The sequence below is a fragment of the Hyla sarda genome, chromosome 1, assembly GCF_029499605.1.
Source record: "Hyla sarda isolate aHylSar1 chromosome 1, aHylSar1.hap1, whole genome shotgun sequence".
Classification (NCBI taxonomy): domain Eukaryota; kingdom Metazoa; phylum Chordata; class Amphibia; order Anura; family Hylidae; genus Hyla; species Hyla sarda.
Window position 1 is genome coordinate 543857337 of NC_079189.1, and position 19878 is coordinate 543877214.

Sequence of the window (19878 nt, forward strand, 5' to 3'; positions counted from 1 at the left end):
AGGGGGGGAGAGTGTATTACAGCAAAGAAGGGGTTCCATTACAAAAGCAGACATCCTCTAAGCAGGGAACTGCTTCTGCTGGTGATGACAAGCTACATAAGGGACAGGTGCACAGTTTTTTTTTTTTTTTCAATGTCATTGTAATGGAGTGGGTAGACAGTGATTAGAAACCAGAAGGGCCCTCACGACAAGCATGAATGAGACCTCAAATCCGGGCGAGTAATGAAGAGTCCTGGTGCTCATTAAAGACATATCTGGTTTCATTACAGCTTCTGGTTCCTCCCAGTTTTCCACCAATTACTTCACTGAAGACACTTTTGACATCCGATATCTATTTTCAGCAAAGGATTCAGGACTGCCACTCACAGTAATAGGCCGCATAACTCGAGCATCAATATTCTTAATTGTATACACTTAGAAAACAACTTTCTTGAAAGTACAATGCTGAACAAAGCCTATACAAGGGTCAGTCATTGCTAAGTGATGCGTAAATCTGCTACTTTTTGCATACACATTTTGCAATTCAGAAAGTTTTTCAGAATTTTTTATTAGCAATGTGCAGACCATAATGAAATAAATTAGATTTACTTACAACCAAATCCTGGTCTTGTAGCAAGCTGACAATGGCTTGATACAGTGAAGGTCTCAAATCGGCTTTAAATTTTACAGAAATCCATTGTCCGATTAACCAGATTACTCTCCGCCGCAACAACTTATACCTTTAGGGGGGAAAAAATGGTACAGAATAGTAAATAAGTTACATGGAAGGAAGTGTCACCGTATTTTATGTGATCTATTGGCTAGTGTGGAAATTGCTATACTTCACAGTTCACAGGAAGCTGCTCTTAAAGTGCAGTTCTCCAAGTGCAGTCTCATAGAGAAGAAGGTCTTAAAGAGGTACTCGGGTGGAAAACAATTTGTTTCATATCAACAGGCTCTAGATAAACAGATTTGTAAATTACTTCTATTAAAAAATATTACCCTTCCAGTACTTATCAGCAGGAAGTTGAGTTGTTCTTTTCTGTCTGACCACAGTGCTCTCTGCTGACACCTCTGTCCATGTCAGGAACTGTCCAGAGTAGGAGCAAATCCCCATAGCAAAACTCTCCTACTCCGGAAAGTTTCTGACATGGACAGAGGTGTCAGCAGAGAGAACTGTGGTCAGACAGAAAAGAACTATACAACTTCCTATGGAGCATACAGCAGCTGATAAGTACTTGAAGGATTAAGATTTTTAATATAAGAAATTTACAATTTTTTTTTTTACTTTCTGGGTCCAGTTGATATTGATTTCAACCGGAGTACCCCTTTAACCCCTTAAGGACTCAGACAATTTAATTTTTACATTTTCATGTTTTCCTCCTCGCCTTCTAAAAATCATAACTCTTTTATATTTTCATCCACAGACTAGTATGAGGGCTTGTTTTTTGCGTGACCAGTTGTCCTTTGTAATGACATAACTCATTATATCATAAAATGTATGGCGCAACCAAAAAACACTATTTTTGTGGGGAAATTAAAACGAAAAACGCAATTTTGCTAATTTTGGAAGGTTTTGTTTTCACGCCGTACAATTTATGGTAAAAATGACGTGTGTTCTTTATTCTGAGGGTCAATACGATTAAAATGATACTCATTATTATATATTTTTATATTATTGTTGCGCTTAAAAAGAAATCACAAACTTTTTAACCAAATTAGTACGTTTATAATCCCTTTATTTTGATGACCTCTAACTTTTTTATTTTTCCGTATAAGTGGCGGTATGGGGGCTCATTTTTTGCGCCATGATCTGTACTTTTTTTTGATACCACATTTGCATATAAAAAACTTTTAATACATTTTTTATAATTTTTTTTTTAATAAAATGTATTAAAAAAGTAGGAATTTTGTACTTTTTTTTTTTTTTCGTTCACGCCGTTCACCGTACGGGATCATTAACATTTTATTTTAATAGTTCGGACATTTACGCACGCGGCGATACCAAATATGTCTATAAAAAATGTTTTTTACGCTTTTTGGGGGTAAAATAGGAAAAAACGGACTTTTACTTTTTTATTGGGGAGGGGATTTTTCACTTTTTTTTTACTTTTACTTTTACATTTTTTTACATTTTTTTTTACACTTGAATAGTCCCCATAGGGGACTATTCATAGCAATACCATGATTGCTAATACTGATCTGTTCTATGTATAGGACATAGAACAGATCAGTATTATCGGTCATCTCCTGCTCTGGTCTGCTCGATCACAGACCAGAGCAGGAGACGCCGGGAGCCGGACGGAGGAAGGAGAGGGGACCTCCGTCCAGCGTTCTGAATGATCGGATCCCCACAGCAGCGCTGCGGGCGATCCGATCGTTCATTTAAATCGCGAACTGCCGCAGATGCGGGGATCTGTATTGATCCCGGCACCTGAGGGGTTAATGGCGGTCATTGCTGGCGGGTCCCTGGCTGCGATCGGCAGCCGGGATCAGCCGCGCATGACACGGGCATCGCTCCGATGCCCGCGGTTATGCACAGGACGTAAATGTACGTCCTGGTGCGTTAAGTACCACCTCACCAGGACGTACATTTACGTCCTGCGTCCTTAAGGGGTTAAGCAGGGTCACCCCTCTATAACATCTGCAACCTTAAGCGCCCATTCACATCTCATATTTTCCAAGTAGAATTCCGCTCTGGAGCTCTACTGCAGAAAATACAGTGCAGCAGCCTCCCATTGCTTTTAATGGGATTCTGCAGCACCATTCGGCCGAAAGAATGAACATGTTTATTCTTTCAGCGGAGACCATTCGGTAAAGCATTGTGGTCTACAGAGGTGGCACATTTTCGAGCGGTCCCAGTGCCGATGCATCCGCTTCAGTTGGCATCTCCAACAGGAATATCAGGCAGAGATTCTGTAGTGTGAATGAGCCCTAATTATGTAAATAGAGAGAAACGCATTAATGGTTCCAAAATGGCTCGTAGGCAAAAACTTGCATTAGAAAGCATAACAAGTCTCAAAATCAATTTGAAAGCCTGTACAATATATTGAGCAATATTTTTGTCCGAAACTACAAAGATAACTTTTATTCCCACTACAAAAATAATATTAGACCTCCTCACAAACTGTGAAAAGAAAAATGTTCCTGGTAATACGGATACAGAAACGTCCCTAATATGAAGGAGATGAAACGGCAACCTCGGAACTTTGTGACCATAGTGTGTTAAATATACATCAGAGTTCACGAGAGCCGTGCAGCATTTCCTTTTACTGCCGCAGCAGTGTCATAAAGGGAGTTACCTGCGTAACATAAATCATACATCACAAGAGAAATATAGCCAGCATACAAAATAATAAAAGTGATTTCAACATTGGAGATGGATGAAATGTTCTTACCTATCGTGAGTAATTTGCAGTTCTCCTAGCAGCTGACTTTTGAACCATTCATCGAAGTCCACGCTATCAAATAATTCATATGCAGCCAGTCCTACAGCATTGTAAACTGAGGAAAGAGGAAGAAAAGGGCAAATATAGTACTTAATGAAAGAAAAAGAAGGATAAAATAGGATAAACTAACAAAGATACTACACTTAACACACAATTGTTTTTCCTATTCAATATACAAACAATAGGTTTTCATGTCACATGATCGCTTCTTGTACTGTCTTTTTGAAATTATTGTTTATTTTATTTTTTTTAAGTCAAATTACTTCTTACCTGCTTTTCCTGCCTGTAAAACAACCAATTTATGGCTTAAAAACAAACCGTTTTTTTTTAAAGTACACTTGACATTTAAAAAAAATAAATAAATAATAATAATTTTTGACAGTTCACTATGAGCTGGGGAGGGAAAAGCACTACTATATGTTTTATTTTTAATGACACATACACTAACTACTGAGTTCTATTGAACAGAACAGTAAAACAGCCATTTGTTAAAACTTGCATACATTTTCAATGGCATATATCTTTTTGTGACTGTTTACAAAAAAAAAAAAAATTTTTTCCCACCACTTTGTATTTTGGTTCTTTTACAGCCCAATATAAGTACCAGACAAAAATACAGGCCAAAATAAAATAGTTGTTGTGGAAACCAATCAACAAACCCATGAACGCATCATGCGGTGCAGAGAGGACAAGGTAGGGAGCCCCCTTTTTCTGCCAAGCTCCTTAGACGCCCTATTTCATGTTAAATATTTAGGATAATAGTTTTTTTCTGATCCTGGCTGTCATTTAAAGGAGAACTCTAGCCCCAATTAAATCAACTTTAAATCAACTGGTGCCAGAAAGTTAAACAGATTTGTAAATGACTTCTATTAAAAAATCTTAATCCTTCCAGTACTTATCAGCTCCTGAAGTGGAGTTCAATCTTTTTTGTCTGACCATAGTGCTCTCTGCTGACACCTCTGTCTGTCTCAGGAACTGTCCGGAGTAGTGCTATGGGGATTTTCTCCTTCTCTGGACATTTACTAAGACAGACAGCGGTGTCAGCAGAGAGCATGTTGTCAGACAGAAAAGAACAACTCAATTTCAGCAGCTGATAAGTACTGGAAGGATTAAGATTTTTTAATAGACGTAATTTACAAATCTGTCAAACTTTCTTGAGCCAGTTGATATGGAAAAAAAAATGTTTTTCACAAGGAATACTCCTTTAAAGCAAGGCATTCCATTCTGTACATTTATGTCAGGATGTACCAAGTGGTTAATGACATGGGATAAACGTGTTTAAATGGAAAACTCCTCTTAGGGTGCATTCCCACAGGGCGTATACGCAGCGTATTTGATGCTGCGCAAAATTTATGGCAGCAGCGGGAAATACGCTGCGTATTCCTTGCTCACTATACACACAGGGCTTTCCGGCGGCAGCCCTATGTATGTAGTGAGTTTTGGAGGCGAAGCCGCGGTCACAGACATGCCGGCACATGGCCCTGCCTCCAAAACTCACTACACACATAGGGCTGCCGCCGGAAAGCCCTGTGTGTATACAGAGCGAGGAATACGCAGCGTATTTCCCACTGCTGCCATAAATTTTGAGCAGCGTCCTATACGCTGCGTATACGCCCTGTGGGAATGCACCCTTAAAGTAAGGACATGTTGACACAGATAAAATCTGCACTAATTATTCTACCTCAAAATCTGTATAGATTTGTATGCATATTTTGAAGCCTCCCTTTACTTTCAATGGGAAAATATATGCAGAAGTACACAGAAAGTTGGAATGTACTTTTTTTCCCCATACTAAAAACATTAAGATTTTTCAGCATGGTGTGAAATTGCCCTTTGAAATTAATAAGAGACAGTAAAACTGTGCTGATTTTGAGGTGGAGATTCCGCTTTAAAACCAGCACAGATTTTAGCAATGAAGAAAAATTCACAGACACCTTAAAGGGGTACTCCGCCCCCCAGACATCTTATCCCCTATCCAAAGGATAGGGAATAAGATGTCAGATCGCCGCAGTCCCGCTGCTGGGGAGTCCCAGGATTTCCGCTGCGACACCGCGCTATCATTACTGTACAGAGCAAGTTCGCTCTGTGCGTAATGACGGGCAATACAGGGGACGGAGCAGTGTGACGTCATGGCTCCGCCCCTCGTGACATCACGGCCCGTCCCCTTAATGCAAGTCTATGGCAGGGGGCGTGACGACCGCCATGCCCCCTCCAATAGACATGTATTGAGGGGGGGCGTACCGTGACATCACGAGGGGCGGAGCCGTGACGTAACGATGCTCCGGCCCCTGTATTGCCCATCATTACGTGCAGAGTGAACTTGCTCTATGCAGTAATGATAGCGCGGTGCCCCAGCGGGGATCCCCAGAAGCAGGACCACGGCGATCTGACATCTTATCTCCTATCCTTTGGATAGGGGATAAGATGTCTGGAGGCGGAGTACCCCTTTAAAAACAACGACTGGTAAATTTAATAAACCCTACTGATAACTATCATTTATATCTAGGAAGGACATACACATGCACTACTAGATCAACCAATAAAACTAATTTTATAGAATTTATGGCAAATTCAAGATAGGAATTTTTCCTTACTACATTCCTATAATACATGTTACCTACCCGTTTCTTTAATAAGTATCACATTTAAGTCTTCTAAAGGAGTGGGACCTGGAAAAAAAATTAATTATTGTCAACAAGCTGCCCAATGTAAAAATGACCTAATGTTAAAGAGACATGACAGATAAAAAGCCTGGGAAAAATTGTGCAAGAAAGCAATAATTAGAAAACAGAATGTTCTACTCTTGGGGATTTCTCCATGTTCAGCTGGTAACAGAACGGTGTAAGATTCTGCTGCAGAAAGATACCACCCAGAGACTAAGTTGCCCTAAAATTAGGGGTCAAAAACATGCACATGCCATTCAGATGAACAGGCTTATTATTTTTAATGGAGAGATAGGAAGAAGTAAACTTGCTGTCCTACCCATTGGCAATCCAATGAAATCCAACATGCCGAATAATATGCAGGGGGCAAAAATAGACCCATCCTGGGGCCCGAAATGAAATACCGGGACAACTTGGCATTTCTGAATTTTAATCATTAAATGTGCACAAAAATGTTCTACAGTATAAAGCAGTCATCTCTACGATGTCTGAAATATAGATTGACTATATAGCTAGGCAATCTATATGATTGAGGAGAAGTAGTAGTGACTGGTTACGTCAGCCTTTTTGTGGAGGTGGTAAAATTAGTAAGATAAGACACACTTTACTACAGTAACAACTTAGAGGAACTCACTGCTGTTATAATAAAAAGTGACATAAAAAAACCATAGTAATTTCCCCTCATTTCTGGGATTTGTACAAGATGTCTGACACTGTCATTATCACTGAGTTACAATAACCGCATAACCTTACATTTCACGTCAAGAGAAGACACTTACCTTGAAGAGTATGAACCATGTCTAAGAGCACAGGTGTGAGTGTCTGGCTGTATTCATGGAAAATGTCAATGAACAGCACTTCTGAACAAGGCTGATGAGACAGAAAAAATTACATAAGAAATAAAAATACATATAATCTATAAATCAAAAGTAACACTACAAGAACCAGGCATGTTCTTGACATGATGACTTTGGAGCTTTATAAAAAAAATCTTAAGCCTTCCAGTACTTATCAGCTGCTGTATGCTCCACAGGAAGTTGTGTAGTTCTTTCCAGTCTGATCACAGTGCTCTCTGCTGACACCTCTGTTCATGTCAGGAACTGTCCAGAGCAGGAGCAAATCCCCATAGCAAAGCTCTCCTGCTCTGGCCAGTTCCTGACATGAACAGAGGTGTCAGCAGAGAGCACTGAGGTCAGACAGAAAGGAACTACACAACTTCCTCTGTAGTATACAGAAGCTGAACAGTACTGGATTTTTTTAAAAGAAGTAATTTACAAATCTGTATAATTTTTTGGCACCAGTTGATTTTAACCGCTTAAGGACACAGCTAATTTTCACCTTAAGGACGCAGCCCTTTTTTGCAAATCTGACCACTGTCACTTTAAACATTAAAGGACATGTCCGGTGCTCACTTTTCTTATTGTATCCGTTCCGGGCTGCAAAAAAAAAAAGAAAATAAGCTTTCTCTTGCCTGCCTAGGCTCCCCCGGTGCTCCAGTACAGGCGTTCGGTCACCGGGCTGTATTCTTCTTACTTCCTGTTAGTCACACGGAGCTTCAGCCTATCACTGGCCGAGGCGGGACATCGCTGCGGCCGGTGATAGGTTGAAGCTCCGTGTGACGTGCCGGGCTAACAGGAAGTAAGAAGAATACAGCCAGGGGACCGAACGCCTGTACTGGAGCACCGTGGGAGCCTAGGCAGGTAAGAGAAAATTTGTTTTCTTTTATTTTTCAGCCGGAACGGATACAATAAGAAAAGTGAGCACTGGACATCTCCTTTAATAACTCTGGAATGCTTTTACTTATCATTCTGATTCTGATTGTTTTTTCGTGACATATTCTACTTTAACATAGTGGTAACATTTTGTGGTAACTTGCATCCTTTCTTGGTGAAAAATCCCAAAATTTGATGAAAAAAAGAAAATTTTTAATTTTTCTAACTTTGAAGCTCTCTGCTTGTAAGGAAAATGGATATTCAAATTGTTATTTTTTTTTTTTGGTTCACATATACAATATGTCTACTTTATGTTTGCATCATAAAATTTATGAGTTTTTACTTTTGGAAGACACCAGAGGGCTTCAAAGTTCAGCAGCAATTTTCCAATTTTTCACAAAATTTTCAAACTCAAGTTCAGTTTTGAAGGGTCTTCATATTAGAAATACCCGATAAATGACCCCATTATCAAAACTGCACCCCCCAAAGTATTCAAAATTACATTCAGTCAGTGTTTTAACCCTTTAGGTGTTTCACAGGAATAGCAGCAAAGTGAAGGAGAAAATTAACAATCTTCATTTTTTACACTCGCATGTTCTTGTAGACCCAATTTTAGAATTTTTGCAAGTGGTAAAAGGAGAACATTTTTACTTATATTTGTAGCCCAATTGCTCTCGAGTAAGCACAAACCTCATATGTCTATGTAAAGTGTTCGGCAGGCGCAGTAAAGGGGTCAGAAGGGAAGGAGCGACAAGGGGATTTTGGAGAGAACATTTTTCTGAAATGGTTTTTGGGGGGCATGTCACCATTAGGAAGCCCCTAGGGTGTCAAAACCGCGGGAAAAAAAACACATGGCATACCATTTTGGAAACTAGACCCCTCGGAGAATGTAACATGGGATAAAGTGAGCCTTAATACCTCACAGGTGTTTCATGACTTTTGCAAATGTAAAAAAAAATTTTTTACCTAAAATGCTTGTTTTCCCAAAAATTTAACATTTTTACAAAGGGTTGAAGCAGAAAATATCACCCCCAAAATTTGAAGCCCAAATTCTCCCGATTCAGAAAAAAAACCATATGGGGGCGAAAAGTGCTCTGCTGGCGCACTTCAGGTCTCAGAAGAGAACGAATCACATTTTGGCTTTTTGGAAGCAAATTTTGCTCTGGGGGCATGATGCATTTAGGAAGCCCCTATGGTGCCAGGACAGCAAAAAAAAAAAAACACATGGCATCACACTTTGGAAACTAGACCCCTTGGGGAACATAACAAGGGGTAAAGTGAACCTTAATACCCCATAGGGGTTTCACGACTTTTGCATATGTAAAAAAAAAAAATATTTTACCTAAAATGCTTGGTTTCCCAAAAATGTTACATTTTTACAAAGGGTTAAAGCAGAAAATACCCCCCAAAATTTGAAGCCCAATTTCTCACGATTCAGAAAACACCCCATATGGGGGCGAAAAGTGCTCTGCTGGCGCACTACAGGTCTTAGACTGCACTTGCCAAGGTATTCAACCAGGGGTATAATGAGAATTGTCATGCAGATAGATGGCAAAAATAGAAAACGTAACCTGCCAAGGTATTCATCTAGGGGTATAATGAGATTTTTTCTTTAGATAGATGGTAAAAATCTAAAACATAACCTGCCATGGTATTCATCTAGGGGTATAATGAGATTTTTTTGTTTTGTTTGGGATTTGCCAATTAGAATTTTGGGAATAATTTGATGGGTAGATGCTCTCTAATTCATTGAAATGTAATTACAAGGGGGGTTTGGGGGTGTCAAAAGTACAAATAATTCAAGGGGACAATTTCAAACATCAAGAGATGTATGGTAGATTTTGAAGCATTCTTGCATGCATAGACCAGGTTTATGGGGGAATGTTTCACAGAGGTATACGATTTCTTTTCTGATACCGCGCTTGTAGCACACTCTACACCTTTTTGGGGGCCTACTTCCAGACTCTGTATGGGGAACAATTCCGGGAAAATGCTGCCCTGGTACAATCCTACTCTCTGCTCCTGTGGCACTGCTCCCCTCCCCTTCTTGATCCCCGAACAGAAAGTTCTTTATTACTTTTTCCTGGAATTGCAGGAATGTCCCACCATTGCCTGTATGCCTGTAAAGAAGGAAGGCATTATACATGGTGATTTGTAGGAGGTGCAGCGCCAATTTTTTATACCACGCCCTAGTTTTTCGAAGGCCAGTGTACGGCTGCAAAACTTGATCAGACTAGTCCTGGATACACACAGGCTTAGGGGCTCGCTCTGTGGTACCACGGACTGGGACAGGAGTGGATCTGTCCGAGTGAATGCTGCTTAGTACAAGGACGTCACGCTTGTCCTTGTACTTTACAAGCAGCATGCTGTCCTTACAAACAGCTCGGCTCTCCCCCTTCTTTTGTTTTTGCCGTACGAACATTTTTGGGAGATCCCTCTGATTTCTCCTAATAGTTCTACAGCCCACAGTACCCTTAGAAAAGAGGCATTCTAGTAAAGGGACGCTTGTATAGAAATTGTCCAGGTATATATTGTACCCTTTATTTAGTAGGGGGTGGACTAGGTCCCAAACTATTTTACCTGCTGTTTTGAGCACAGGGGGGACACTCGGGGGGTTCAAGTTTGTAGTCTTTTCCTTGGTATACCCTAAAACTGTGGGTATAGCCCGTGGCGCTCTCGCATAACTTATATAATTTTATGCCATACCTGGCTCGTTTGTTGGGCAGGTATTGCCGAAATTGCAGTCTGCCCTTGAAATGAACAAGGGACTCGTCCACAGCTCTCTGTTTTTGGGGGGTGTATACCTCTGAAAACCTTCTATTTAGATGGCTGATAAGAAGACGAATTTTATATAAACGGTCGAAATTGGGATCACTGGGAGGGGGGCAATTTGCATTATTTGCATAATGTAAACATTTTAGGATGGCTTCAAACCGAAGCCTCTTCATGATTGTATGGTATAATGGAGTATGGTAGAGCATGTCCTTACTCCAATATGACCGTATTGTCGTTTTTTTTAATGAGGCCCATGTTTAGACCGAGGGCAAAAAAAATGTTAATTTCTTGTGAATTAGTGGGCGTCCAATGATAAGGCCTGGCGTGGAATGCCTGTGGGTGGGCTGCTATAAATTGATCCCCATAGCGATTAGTCTCCTCCACTATCATCTCAACCAATTCTTCTGTAAAGAAAATTTGGAAAAAGTCTGCTTCATTGAACCCTGCTTTATTTATGTGAATGGCTGGAGTGGCCACAAAGTCAGGCACCTGGGGTGAAAAATTAGAAGCCGGAGCCCACTCTGAGTTGGTACTAGTACCTAGTTCCGTGGTGACACTAGGACCTGGCTCCGCACTATATCTAGGACGCCTGCGAGGCGGTTCCCCATCAGACTCAGTGGAGGAGGCAGACGAAGAGGGCAAATGTAATAGTTCAGATGAATCTGATGCCAGGAAGGCATATGCCTTCTCAACGCTGAAAGTCTGATGGCTTGACATTTTATTGTTTTTATTTATTTATTTTTTGTGAAAAAAAATACTAAAATTACAAACCGTACCACCACTGGGTACGAACAGTGGCAAACTGTCACTCAAATAACGGTAACGGTTTTAGAAAATGTTTTTTTTTATATAGATTTTTTTAATGGAAAAAAGAAACTAAAATTTACTAACTGTACCACTGGGAACAAACACTGGCAATTAACAAATCGTTAGAAAAAAAAAAATTATGTTTTTTGGGGTTTTTGTTTTTTTTTTTTATAGAAAAAAAAAATTAAATGACAAACTTTACCACTGGGAACTAACGGTGGAAAACTGCCACTCAATTCAGGGGAAAACGGTGGAACGGCGGTATTTGAGATGGTGTGCGACAAGTGGTATATGAAGGAACTTTAGTGTAACTGTTATCAGTGACAGGGCACTGCTGGGCACAGTAAAACAATTATTTTTTCAGGCACCTGCTTTTTCTAGCTTCAGCCACTGTCATATTCAGTGACTTGCACTGATTTATTCACTGCCAGCAAGCAGATTATGAAAGAGCAGGGATGGATGCCTACAAAGGGTAAGGGGTACTGCTGCGCACAAAATTATTTTATTTTATTGCAAGCACCACTGAAATTATGTGATTTCTTCTTTTTGACTTCTGAGTGACTTGCACTGATTTATTCTTTATGGCTGCTGGATCGCAGCACAGGGACAGAACAGAAGGCAGCAGCAGCAGCAGGGACAGAACAGAGGGTGCCTATTGATGGGACTACTTGGCACAACTTTTTTTTTTTTTTTTTTTTACACTCTTTCTTCACCAGTCACTGTTATTATCAGTGACTGGCACAGATTTATTTCTGCCGGCGGCTACAGAGGCTGATCCCGCCGGGAGGACAGAGGGGCACAGAAGTGGCGGACAGAGGGGCACAAAAGTGGCAGACAGAGGGGCACAAAAGTGGCAGACAGAGGGGCACAAAAGTGGAGGACAGAGGGACAATTTTTCTTCACCAGTCACTGTTATTATCAGTGACTGGCACAGATTTATTTCTGCCGGCGGCAGCAGCAGCAGCTGATCGCCGGCAGCTACAGAGGCTGATCCCGCCGGGAGGACAGAGGGGCACAGAAGTGGCGGACAGAGGGGCACAAAAGTTGAGGACAGAGGGGCACAGAACGGGCACAGTAAGGCTGTTAGATCGCTCTAGTAGTAACAGTAACTCCTGCTCCGATCGCTACTGTCACAGAAGTGAAAGCATCGGAGCGGGAGTTACTATGTCAGATCTTGGATACATTGTGATTGGTCCCTTCCCGGACCAATCACAATGATCCTGGACCAGGACCACCTCTGATTGGTCCCTGGTCATTAGGCAGAACTTCTCACCTGCCGGAGACAACCGGAGGTGAAAAGTTCAAGGCGCGGGATGCAGCAGCAGTGGCGAGTATGTGAATGATGGGTATACCCGTCGCTATGCGCTGCATCAGCTAACGGGTATACCCGTCATTTTGCGTGAGGGGGTTAAAACATTTTTCCTACAAAGCACTCCTTTAAGACTTCTTGAGACATATTTTCCACTGGAGGATGAACCTAGGTGGGCTACTGCCTCGAGCAACCAATATGTGACCCCATTTACAAGCACAGCCACCATAACACCAGATGCAATCGTAGTGTCTGAGGTGAATCCATCTCAGGTAATGGTGAATCCATATTAAAAAAATAAAATAAGAGGTTTTTACATTTCTTATTAATATTTATGTAAGAGTGTGTTAACATCTGTGATACAGGTTCCATTCATGTTTCCCCACTTAAGCTGAGTTAACAGTGTTTTTGTCTCAGTTTCTGTAAGGCTATGTTCACACAGTGGAAAAAGAGCTGCACCGTGTAAGTAAAGAAAGGAGTTACTTCTCCCTCTATCTACTGTCTGCTGTTTTAACTTCACATTTGCCATCCAAGACACCCTACTATCCTGAAACCAGACAATGTGTGCCCCGGGGGAATTCACACCATCCAAACCTATTGTGCACCACACGTCAATGTACCATCCTACAAAGCAAGGGAGAATCCTGTGGAAGCCCCCGTGTCAACAACTTCCACCATGACTGTCTGTAGAACTGCTGTGCGCAGCCATCCCACTGGCTCTCTTGGAGTCGCCAAATTTTAAAACTTTAAATTTACTAGTTACTCCATATTTAAAAAAGAAAACCTACAGTATGTATCTTATTACTGTTTTATATTATAAAAATAGTATTAAACACCATCTGTCACGTCTAGTATTTTATGCTTTTCCGTTGTAAAATTTTATATATTCACATTGGTGTGTTCATGTCTCCTTGAGGTTCACAAAAATATGCTTTGATAGACAGGATTGTTTCTATGAGAGCAAAGTAAAAAGTCTTGTAGCTTTCAATTTACATAATATTTACATAAGATCTTTGCGCATAAAGCTAACCCAAAGATGTATAATGTATACACAAATTCAGAATATTGCCACAGAAAGTCATTCTGATAATATTTCCGACTTCATGTACTGTAAATTATCAGCCTATTTCCATAAGATCCAACAATCATTATATAACCACAGGTGCTGAGAATTTCAATCCTGTCATAAGAAACCAAACAAGAAGGACAACCATGGTTAATGCTATAGGACTTTTTAAAATAACTGTTGTTACATTTTACCAGTGGGTAAAATATCTTGTTAGTCTTTTGTTAGCAAATGTAATATTTAGAGGCTGATATTGAAACACATACTTTTTTAAAATCTGTTTCTCTTTTTTTTATTTAAATGATTTTATTTTATTTATTTCCTTAAAAATTAATATATATATCATTACCAAATCTTAAATGGTAAAATTTTTGTAGGAATAAAAAGAAAATTTGAAACATAAAAGCCTGAAACCTTTTAAAAGCTGAAACTTAACATGGGATTGGGGTAATCCTCCTGTCCCATGACATTGAAGGGGGACAAAAATTAAAAGGGTACCTGTAAGGACATTTAAGTAAGCTTTATTTCAGAGTCAGCCAACCAGTGTCCATCAGTAGGATGTATAAGGTCCCCAGCAACCCATATGTCCTTGTCCCATCAGAACCAAAAGTTGCGAATGTCTATAACCCTATGGAAACTAGGGTGGTCCTAAAGGGGCATTCATTTAGAAATAGAAGCCTGTAGAGCTTGCCAAGCTCTTTCTACATCAATACCGTGTACCTAATTAGTGCTGAGAATTTTATATGGAATTGTGAATTCAAGCTGCTGAGTTAGCATAAAACCCTGATAAAAAGGTTTGAAATTACCTCCTATTCCAAACCTGTCTAGCCAGTCCCAACACACATTATGAAATGCCTTTTCAGTATCAAGCGCTAGTAAGATCAGTGAAGACCTCAACTAGACATGGTGCCCAGACCAATCCAGATCCGTCAATACCTTCCTGATATTCGCTATCATTGCTCGACCCTTAATGAAACCGACTTGCCCAATAGGGACGGCAACTTAGCAAGGCGTTTTAGATCCTGATTAATGAGTGAAATTGCCCTGTACAAATCTGGGTCAATTGGGTCTTTATTTGGTTTCAAGAGTGATTTAATACAAGATATATATTGAAGGGTGGATGTACATCCCCTGTTCTATAAATTTGACTTAATGTAAGAACTAGTGTTGGGACAATCTGAAGGGAGAGGGCCTTGTAAAATTTATTGTCAGGTGCTGGAGCTTTGCCATTGGCAAGAACGTTTACGGCTGCCCAAACTTCGAAATGATTCGACTATCTGTGGTAATGTCTGTCAGGTTATTAAAAAAGTTCATACACAGTAAGCCAAAGTCAATTTTGCACTGGTTCCCTAAAGGAACTCTCAAACTTTTCTGCATTCCTAAAACATAGGCAATTAATCTTCCCCTGAGCACAGCTTTAGCAGTCTCCCAATAGGGATGCCTATCCGATTCACCCTTTGAGACACTATAGAAAACCCTCGTGAAGTGAAAAGGGAAATGCCAAACATATTCTGTGCCATAAGGAAAGGGGTCATGTAAATCTAGGAGGACAGGAGATCAGAAATGTCAAGATCCATAACTACCGTAAATTGGACCCTTGGTCGTAAGAAAGTCTATTAGCGAACATGACTGGTACACATGTAAGAAATAAGTAACATTTCTACTATCTAGGTGTTCAAAAAGCCAGGTATCATAAAGGCGTACCACATCCATAAATGGATGCAATATCCTGTCTTTGGCTTGTTCCATTGGTAAGACAGCATCGCTGTCTGGCATCAGCTACAAAGCATACAGTGTTAAAGTTGCCTCCTGCTACCTTTAAAGACACTGTATCTAATAGAAACCATTGTTTCATTGGGGCAAAAAATTTAGGGCTTTATTGTCCCTATTTTGGGCATACACATTGTGTACACTATATCTGGACCCCTCATGATCAAGGAGTTAGATCAACTGTAATGGCTGTGGTAGGTGGATCCACTAACCTGTGAGGAAGATGGCGTGGTCCGTACCAGGGAGCGGAGTCTAAGGTGCCGCTGGTTTACACCAGAGCCCGCTGCAAAGTGGGATGGACTTCTCTCCTGCTGCTCTATATGGCGGCACCAGAACTGGTAGTCTGGACCTTTACTTTGATTGATTACTGGGGGTTCCAACAGTCAGACCCCCACAATCAGTAATTGCATGGTCAATAAACCATTATTTTTTTTAGAACCAAAGGCAACTAAACTGTCTAGTGCTTGAAAAATATAAGAATGTGCTCCTTCACACATTATTTGACAGGTCCCGCTGTTCTCAACTAAGGATTAAGGTTTCATACAAAAAGAATTAATCTGTTTTACATACAACAGACAAATTTTTTTTAAATAAAGAAAACAAAGACAAGTCATGTCAGCTCCATGTACTACAATGACAAATATAAATGTCAAACAAATTGTGTGACTTGTTTTGTGCACTAAATAAGAAACTAAAAAGGAAGCCTCCAAAACAAGCAGCTGAAAACACACAGTCATACTCTCTTCCATCTGTCCCCGTCATCTTAGTAACATACATTTGGTAGGTTAGTAAGAACTAAGAAACAGATGGGAAAGAGAGGGACTGTAGACTCTGAATTCAGTGGGGTTTTCATAGTTTGTTACCATAAGTTTGCATAGGAACTGTATACTACAAAAAATTGAAGAGGCAAAAAAAAAAAAAAAATAAAACTTTCACACAGCAATTACTCGGAAACCTTACAAAAGGAGGCATGACATCATGATTTTAGACCAACCTGACCTCTTTGCTGCCCATAATATCACAGGGCTGCTCCTGTCCCCTCTTGTCCTCCAGTTACACGACACCTGTCTGTATCTCTCGATGTTAGATCACAGTGAAGGGAGTCCTGGACTTCTGCCAATGTCTTCACCAACTAAGTACAACGGTGCCAGTCAAGCCATAGCACAGCCTAAGGAGCTGGGTCTTGCCGTCACTTTATATACCCACGCCTTCTCACAGAGCCCCAGTCACCTTCAACCACAGAATGCTTACTCGCCTTCTCTACCCTTCTTCCCTTTCCTCAGAGCCCCAGTCACATGTTGTACCACTTTCACACTCAGCAAGTCCCTGTTACCTTCTGTGTCCCTTGATTGTGTGATTCTCAAAGAGTTCATGCCAGAGTGTTTCTTCCAATTTATATACCCTTAAATCCAACAAAGCATCTACCAACTTGTGTACATCATGTTCCTGGCCCTCTCTACAATACAGCCAATGCTTTCCTCTTCTGACCACCACCACAGAGCCCCCAAGATTTATGCTTTGGTCCTGAACGTCTGTGTGTGTGTATAGGTGCCCAATCAAATAACTCGAGAAGCTTTGTAAACAAGCACTGATCTCTTAGACTTGTGTTAATTTACAAATCCTATTAAATGTAATTGTGCAGGGAGGGCATGGACAATCCCCAAGGACCATTTGTGAAGGTATGTTCTCTCAACTTACGAATAAGGGTATGTGTAAGGGTACATTCACATTTACAGGATCCTGTGCAGATTTGATGCGCAGGATTTGTAACTGCCAATTAGAAGCTGTGCTCAGTCATTTAGTTTACAATGAAATCTGCAGCAGAAAATCCTGCACATCAAATCTACGTATGTGTGAACGTACCTTAAGTATAAAGGTAAGAACACACCTTTTGTCCGCATGTACCCCTCGCGCGCAAGTTCCGCACGAGGGGGTACCCACGGACATACTTTCAGCCTTTGGGGGTACAGTCGCCAAAAAGGTTGAGAACCACTGCCCTAAATCTCATTTCAACCTAATTTTGGATCTCCTAATGTATATCTCTGAAAGAAAAAAAATACATACACCATGCAATTTACTTTTCATTGTGTCCCTTTTCATAGGAAAGTGTAGAAGACTATACTTTCCTGTTCAGTGTAAAAAAAAAAAAATAAGCCAGTGCATACGCCAAAAGGGCACTTCTTTGGCATATGTATAGTGGATGGCAGTGTATAGATATGTCATATATGCATACATTTGAAGCCACTCACTATACTTCTAGTAAAAGATGTGAATACAGCCTTAAAAGTGTGCATAAATTCTCCCAAAACCTCTAGCAGACAAAGAAAATTCAGAAGATGAATAGTATTACTCACTTTAAAGTGTATCTTTAGTTTCACATAACTTTTCAGGAAAACCTGTCAGTGTGTACATGAGGAGAAGCACTATTTCTGGCCATTATATCACATGTATATGTCATTTTTCACCACGTTTCTGCTCTGCAGGCTCCATGCTTTCAGTTGTCCCCAAGACAGTAGGTATAGCCTAGCATCTATGATGTTTCCTATGCATCACACACATCAGCAGTACTAAATAGTGTAAGCTGTAAATTATGCCCTGGAGTGAGAGCTAATACTCACAATAAACTTGTGTACTCTTTCTGCAGTCTCTGTTTGTTACTGGCTCTCTTCAATTACTCTCCCTCCATCCTCCCTTCTTGTACCCTCCTTGTCTATAGACTTGAATAAGCAGTATGTAATCTGATTCCTCAGTGTTGCTAGTCTGTCTTGTAAAGTCAAGACAAAATTTTATATATATTTTTTAAAACAGGGATATTTCATATTACGTTGTAGTTCTGTGATATTAACAAATGCTGAAAAAGGAATTTTGGTTCTTCACCAGGTAACAAGTATCATCGACATCTTTCACACATCCTCTTTTTACAAACATATGTTCACATAGGTTTATACTCAGATGTATCATTCTGCTTCTAAATTTACATGCAAAGGGAACACTGTAGTAATTAATAGCAAAAATTTATGATGAAAATCAATATATAAAATTGTAGAGAGTAACCTGACAAGGTAATTTTACTGGAGAACAGTAACATTTCCCTGTTTAGGTGCATAAGCAGAGATCATGCCTATTTCATGCACTGTAAGAAAGGGCAAGGCGGGAATAATTTAGAAAACGTACCCTCAGACTGTACTTCCACGAGTCTCCACCGCTTTCCTCTATGGCTACAATGAAAGTAAGAAGAACTATTATTAATAATCTGATAAAATTAGTTTCAATCTTTAATTTCACAAATTACACAAACATTTATCAGCAGAACATAAAAGTGTTTTTTACAGGACTTGTACATCCACAGAACACTTCCGACACCAATGGTGATGAGCTGATTCCCCACAGCCGCGGTGTCTGTAATATATTGTAAACGGAGCAGGAAGCATATGGCTCTGTACATTGCGTAGTGGCCGTACTGAGTTACTGCAGCTCAGCTCTCACTAAGGTCAATTGAAGCAGAGCATGGTCAGTATTAATGTACAGAGCTGTCAGCTTCCATTCACAGTGTACTGTGGGTGTCGGAGTTGTGTTGAATGGCTGATGGGAGGGGGTGCTGGGTGTTGGATCCCTACCAATCCGCAGTGTTTTATCCGTCCTGTGTGAAGATACTTTCAGTATGCATACAATTGAATATTTAATTGACTTTATGGGGGGAGGGGGAAGCAGGACTCACAGGCTCTCTCTATGACTCCTGGCAGCAGTTGTTTTAAACAGCTTTCTGCATGAAAATATTGAATGAAATCATAGAAACGTACACATCTCTCAGTTCATCTCCCCCCCTCCGATATAATCACTTAGGAGACATGATAGATGCACTTTATACCAACGGTTACAATACCTCTGTCTATGCTCTTACCTGAGCTTGCCTATTTTAGGTCTTGTATTACTATATAATTTGTATTGCTTTTGTTGTCTTTTTCTTTGTTATTGTTCAATAAAGACTCCTGTTTGATCCTAAAATGCATGTTGAATATGACTGCGATTACTACCTATGGGGCAAACAATCGCAAGTGATTCACTTGCGACAGAATACTCCAATACGTGTGGTTTTCCTGGTCACATGCACCTTTTCTCCTCCAGGGAATAATAGAAGTCACATTTGCCATTCACGTTTAATCCATCTTGCATGCTATTCTGAGTACCACAATATTATCCAAGCAATGGTTCACATAATATTTCACAGGAAAGGGTTACAACGTAGTCTATAAAGCACAATCTATTACAAATTGCACTAAGCAGAGGGATAGAATTCGGCAGCTTCGATCACAAAGAGCCAGCGAGCAGCGCTGCCCACATGAAGGAA

General features: G+C 40.3%; 1 protein-coding gene across 1 annotated transcript in view; it reads right to left on the reverse strand.

The window, feature by feature from the left end:
• Positions 1-19878, reverse strand: part of IPO11 (importin 11) — a 494099-nt gene that overhangs the window by 329009 nt on the left and 145212 nt on the right. Inside the window, exons 12-16 of the mRNA XM_056541414.1 lie at positions 18705-18748; positions 6871-6961; positions 6050-6097; positions 3378-3483; positions 593-719 (exon numbers count right to left, since the gene is read on the reverse strand). Of these exons, the coding sequence (XP_056397389.1) occupies positions 593-719; positions 3378-3483; positions 6050-6097; positions 6871-6961; positions 18705-18748 (416 nt within the window). The remainder of the gene's footprint in view (positions 1-592; positions 720-3377; positions 3484-6049; positions 6098-6870; positions 6962-18704; positions 18749-19878) is intronic.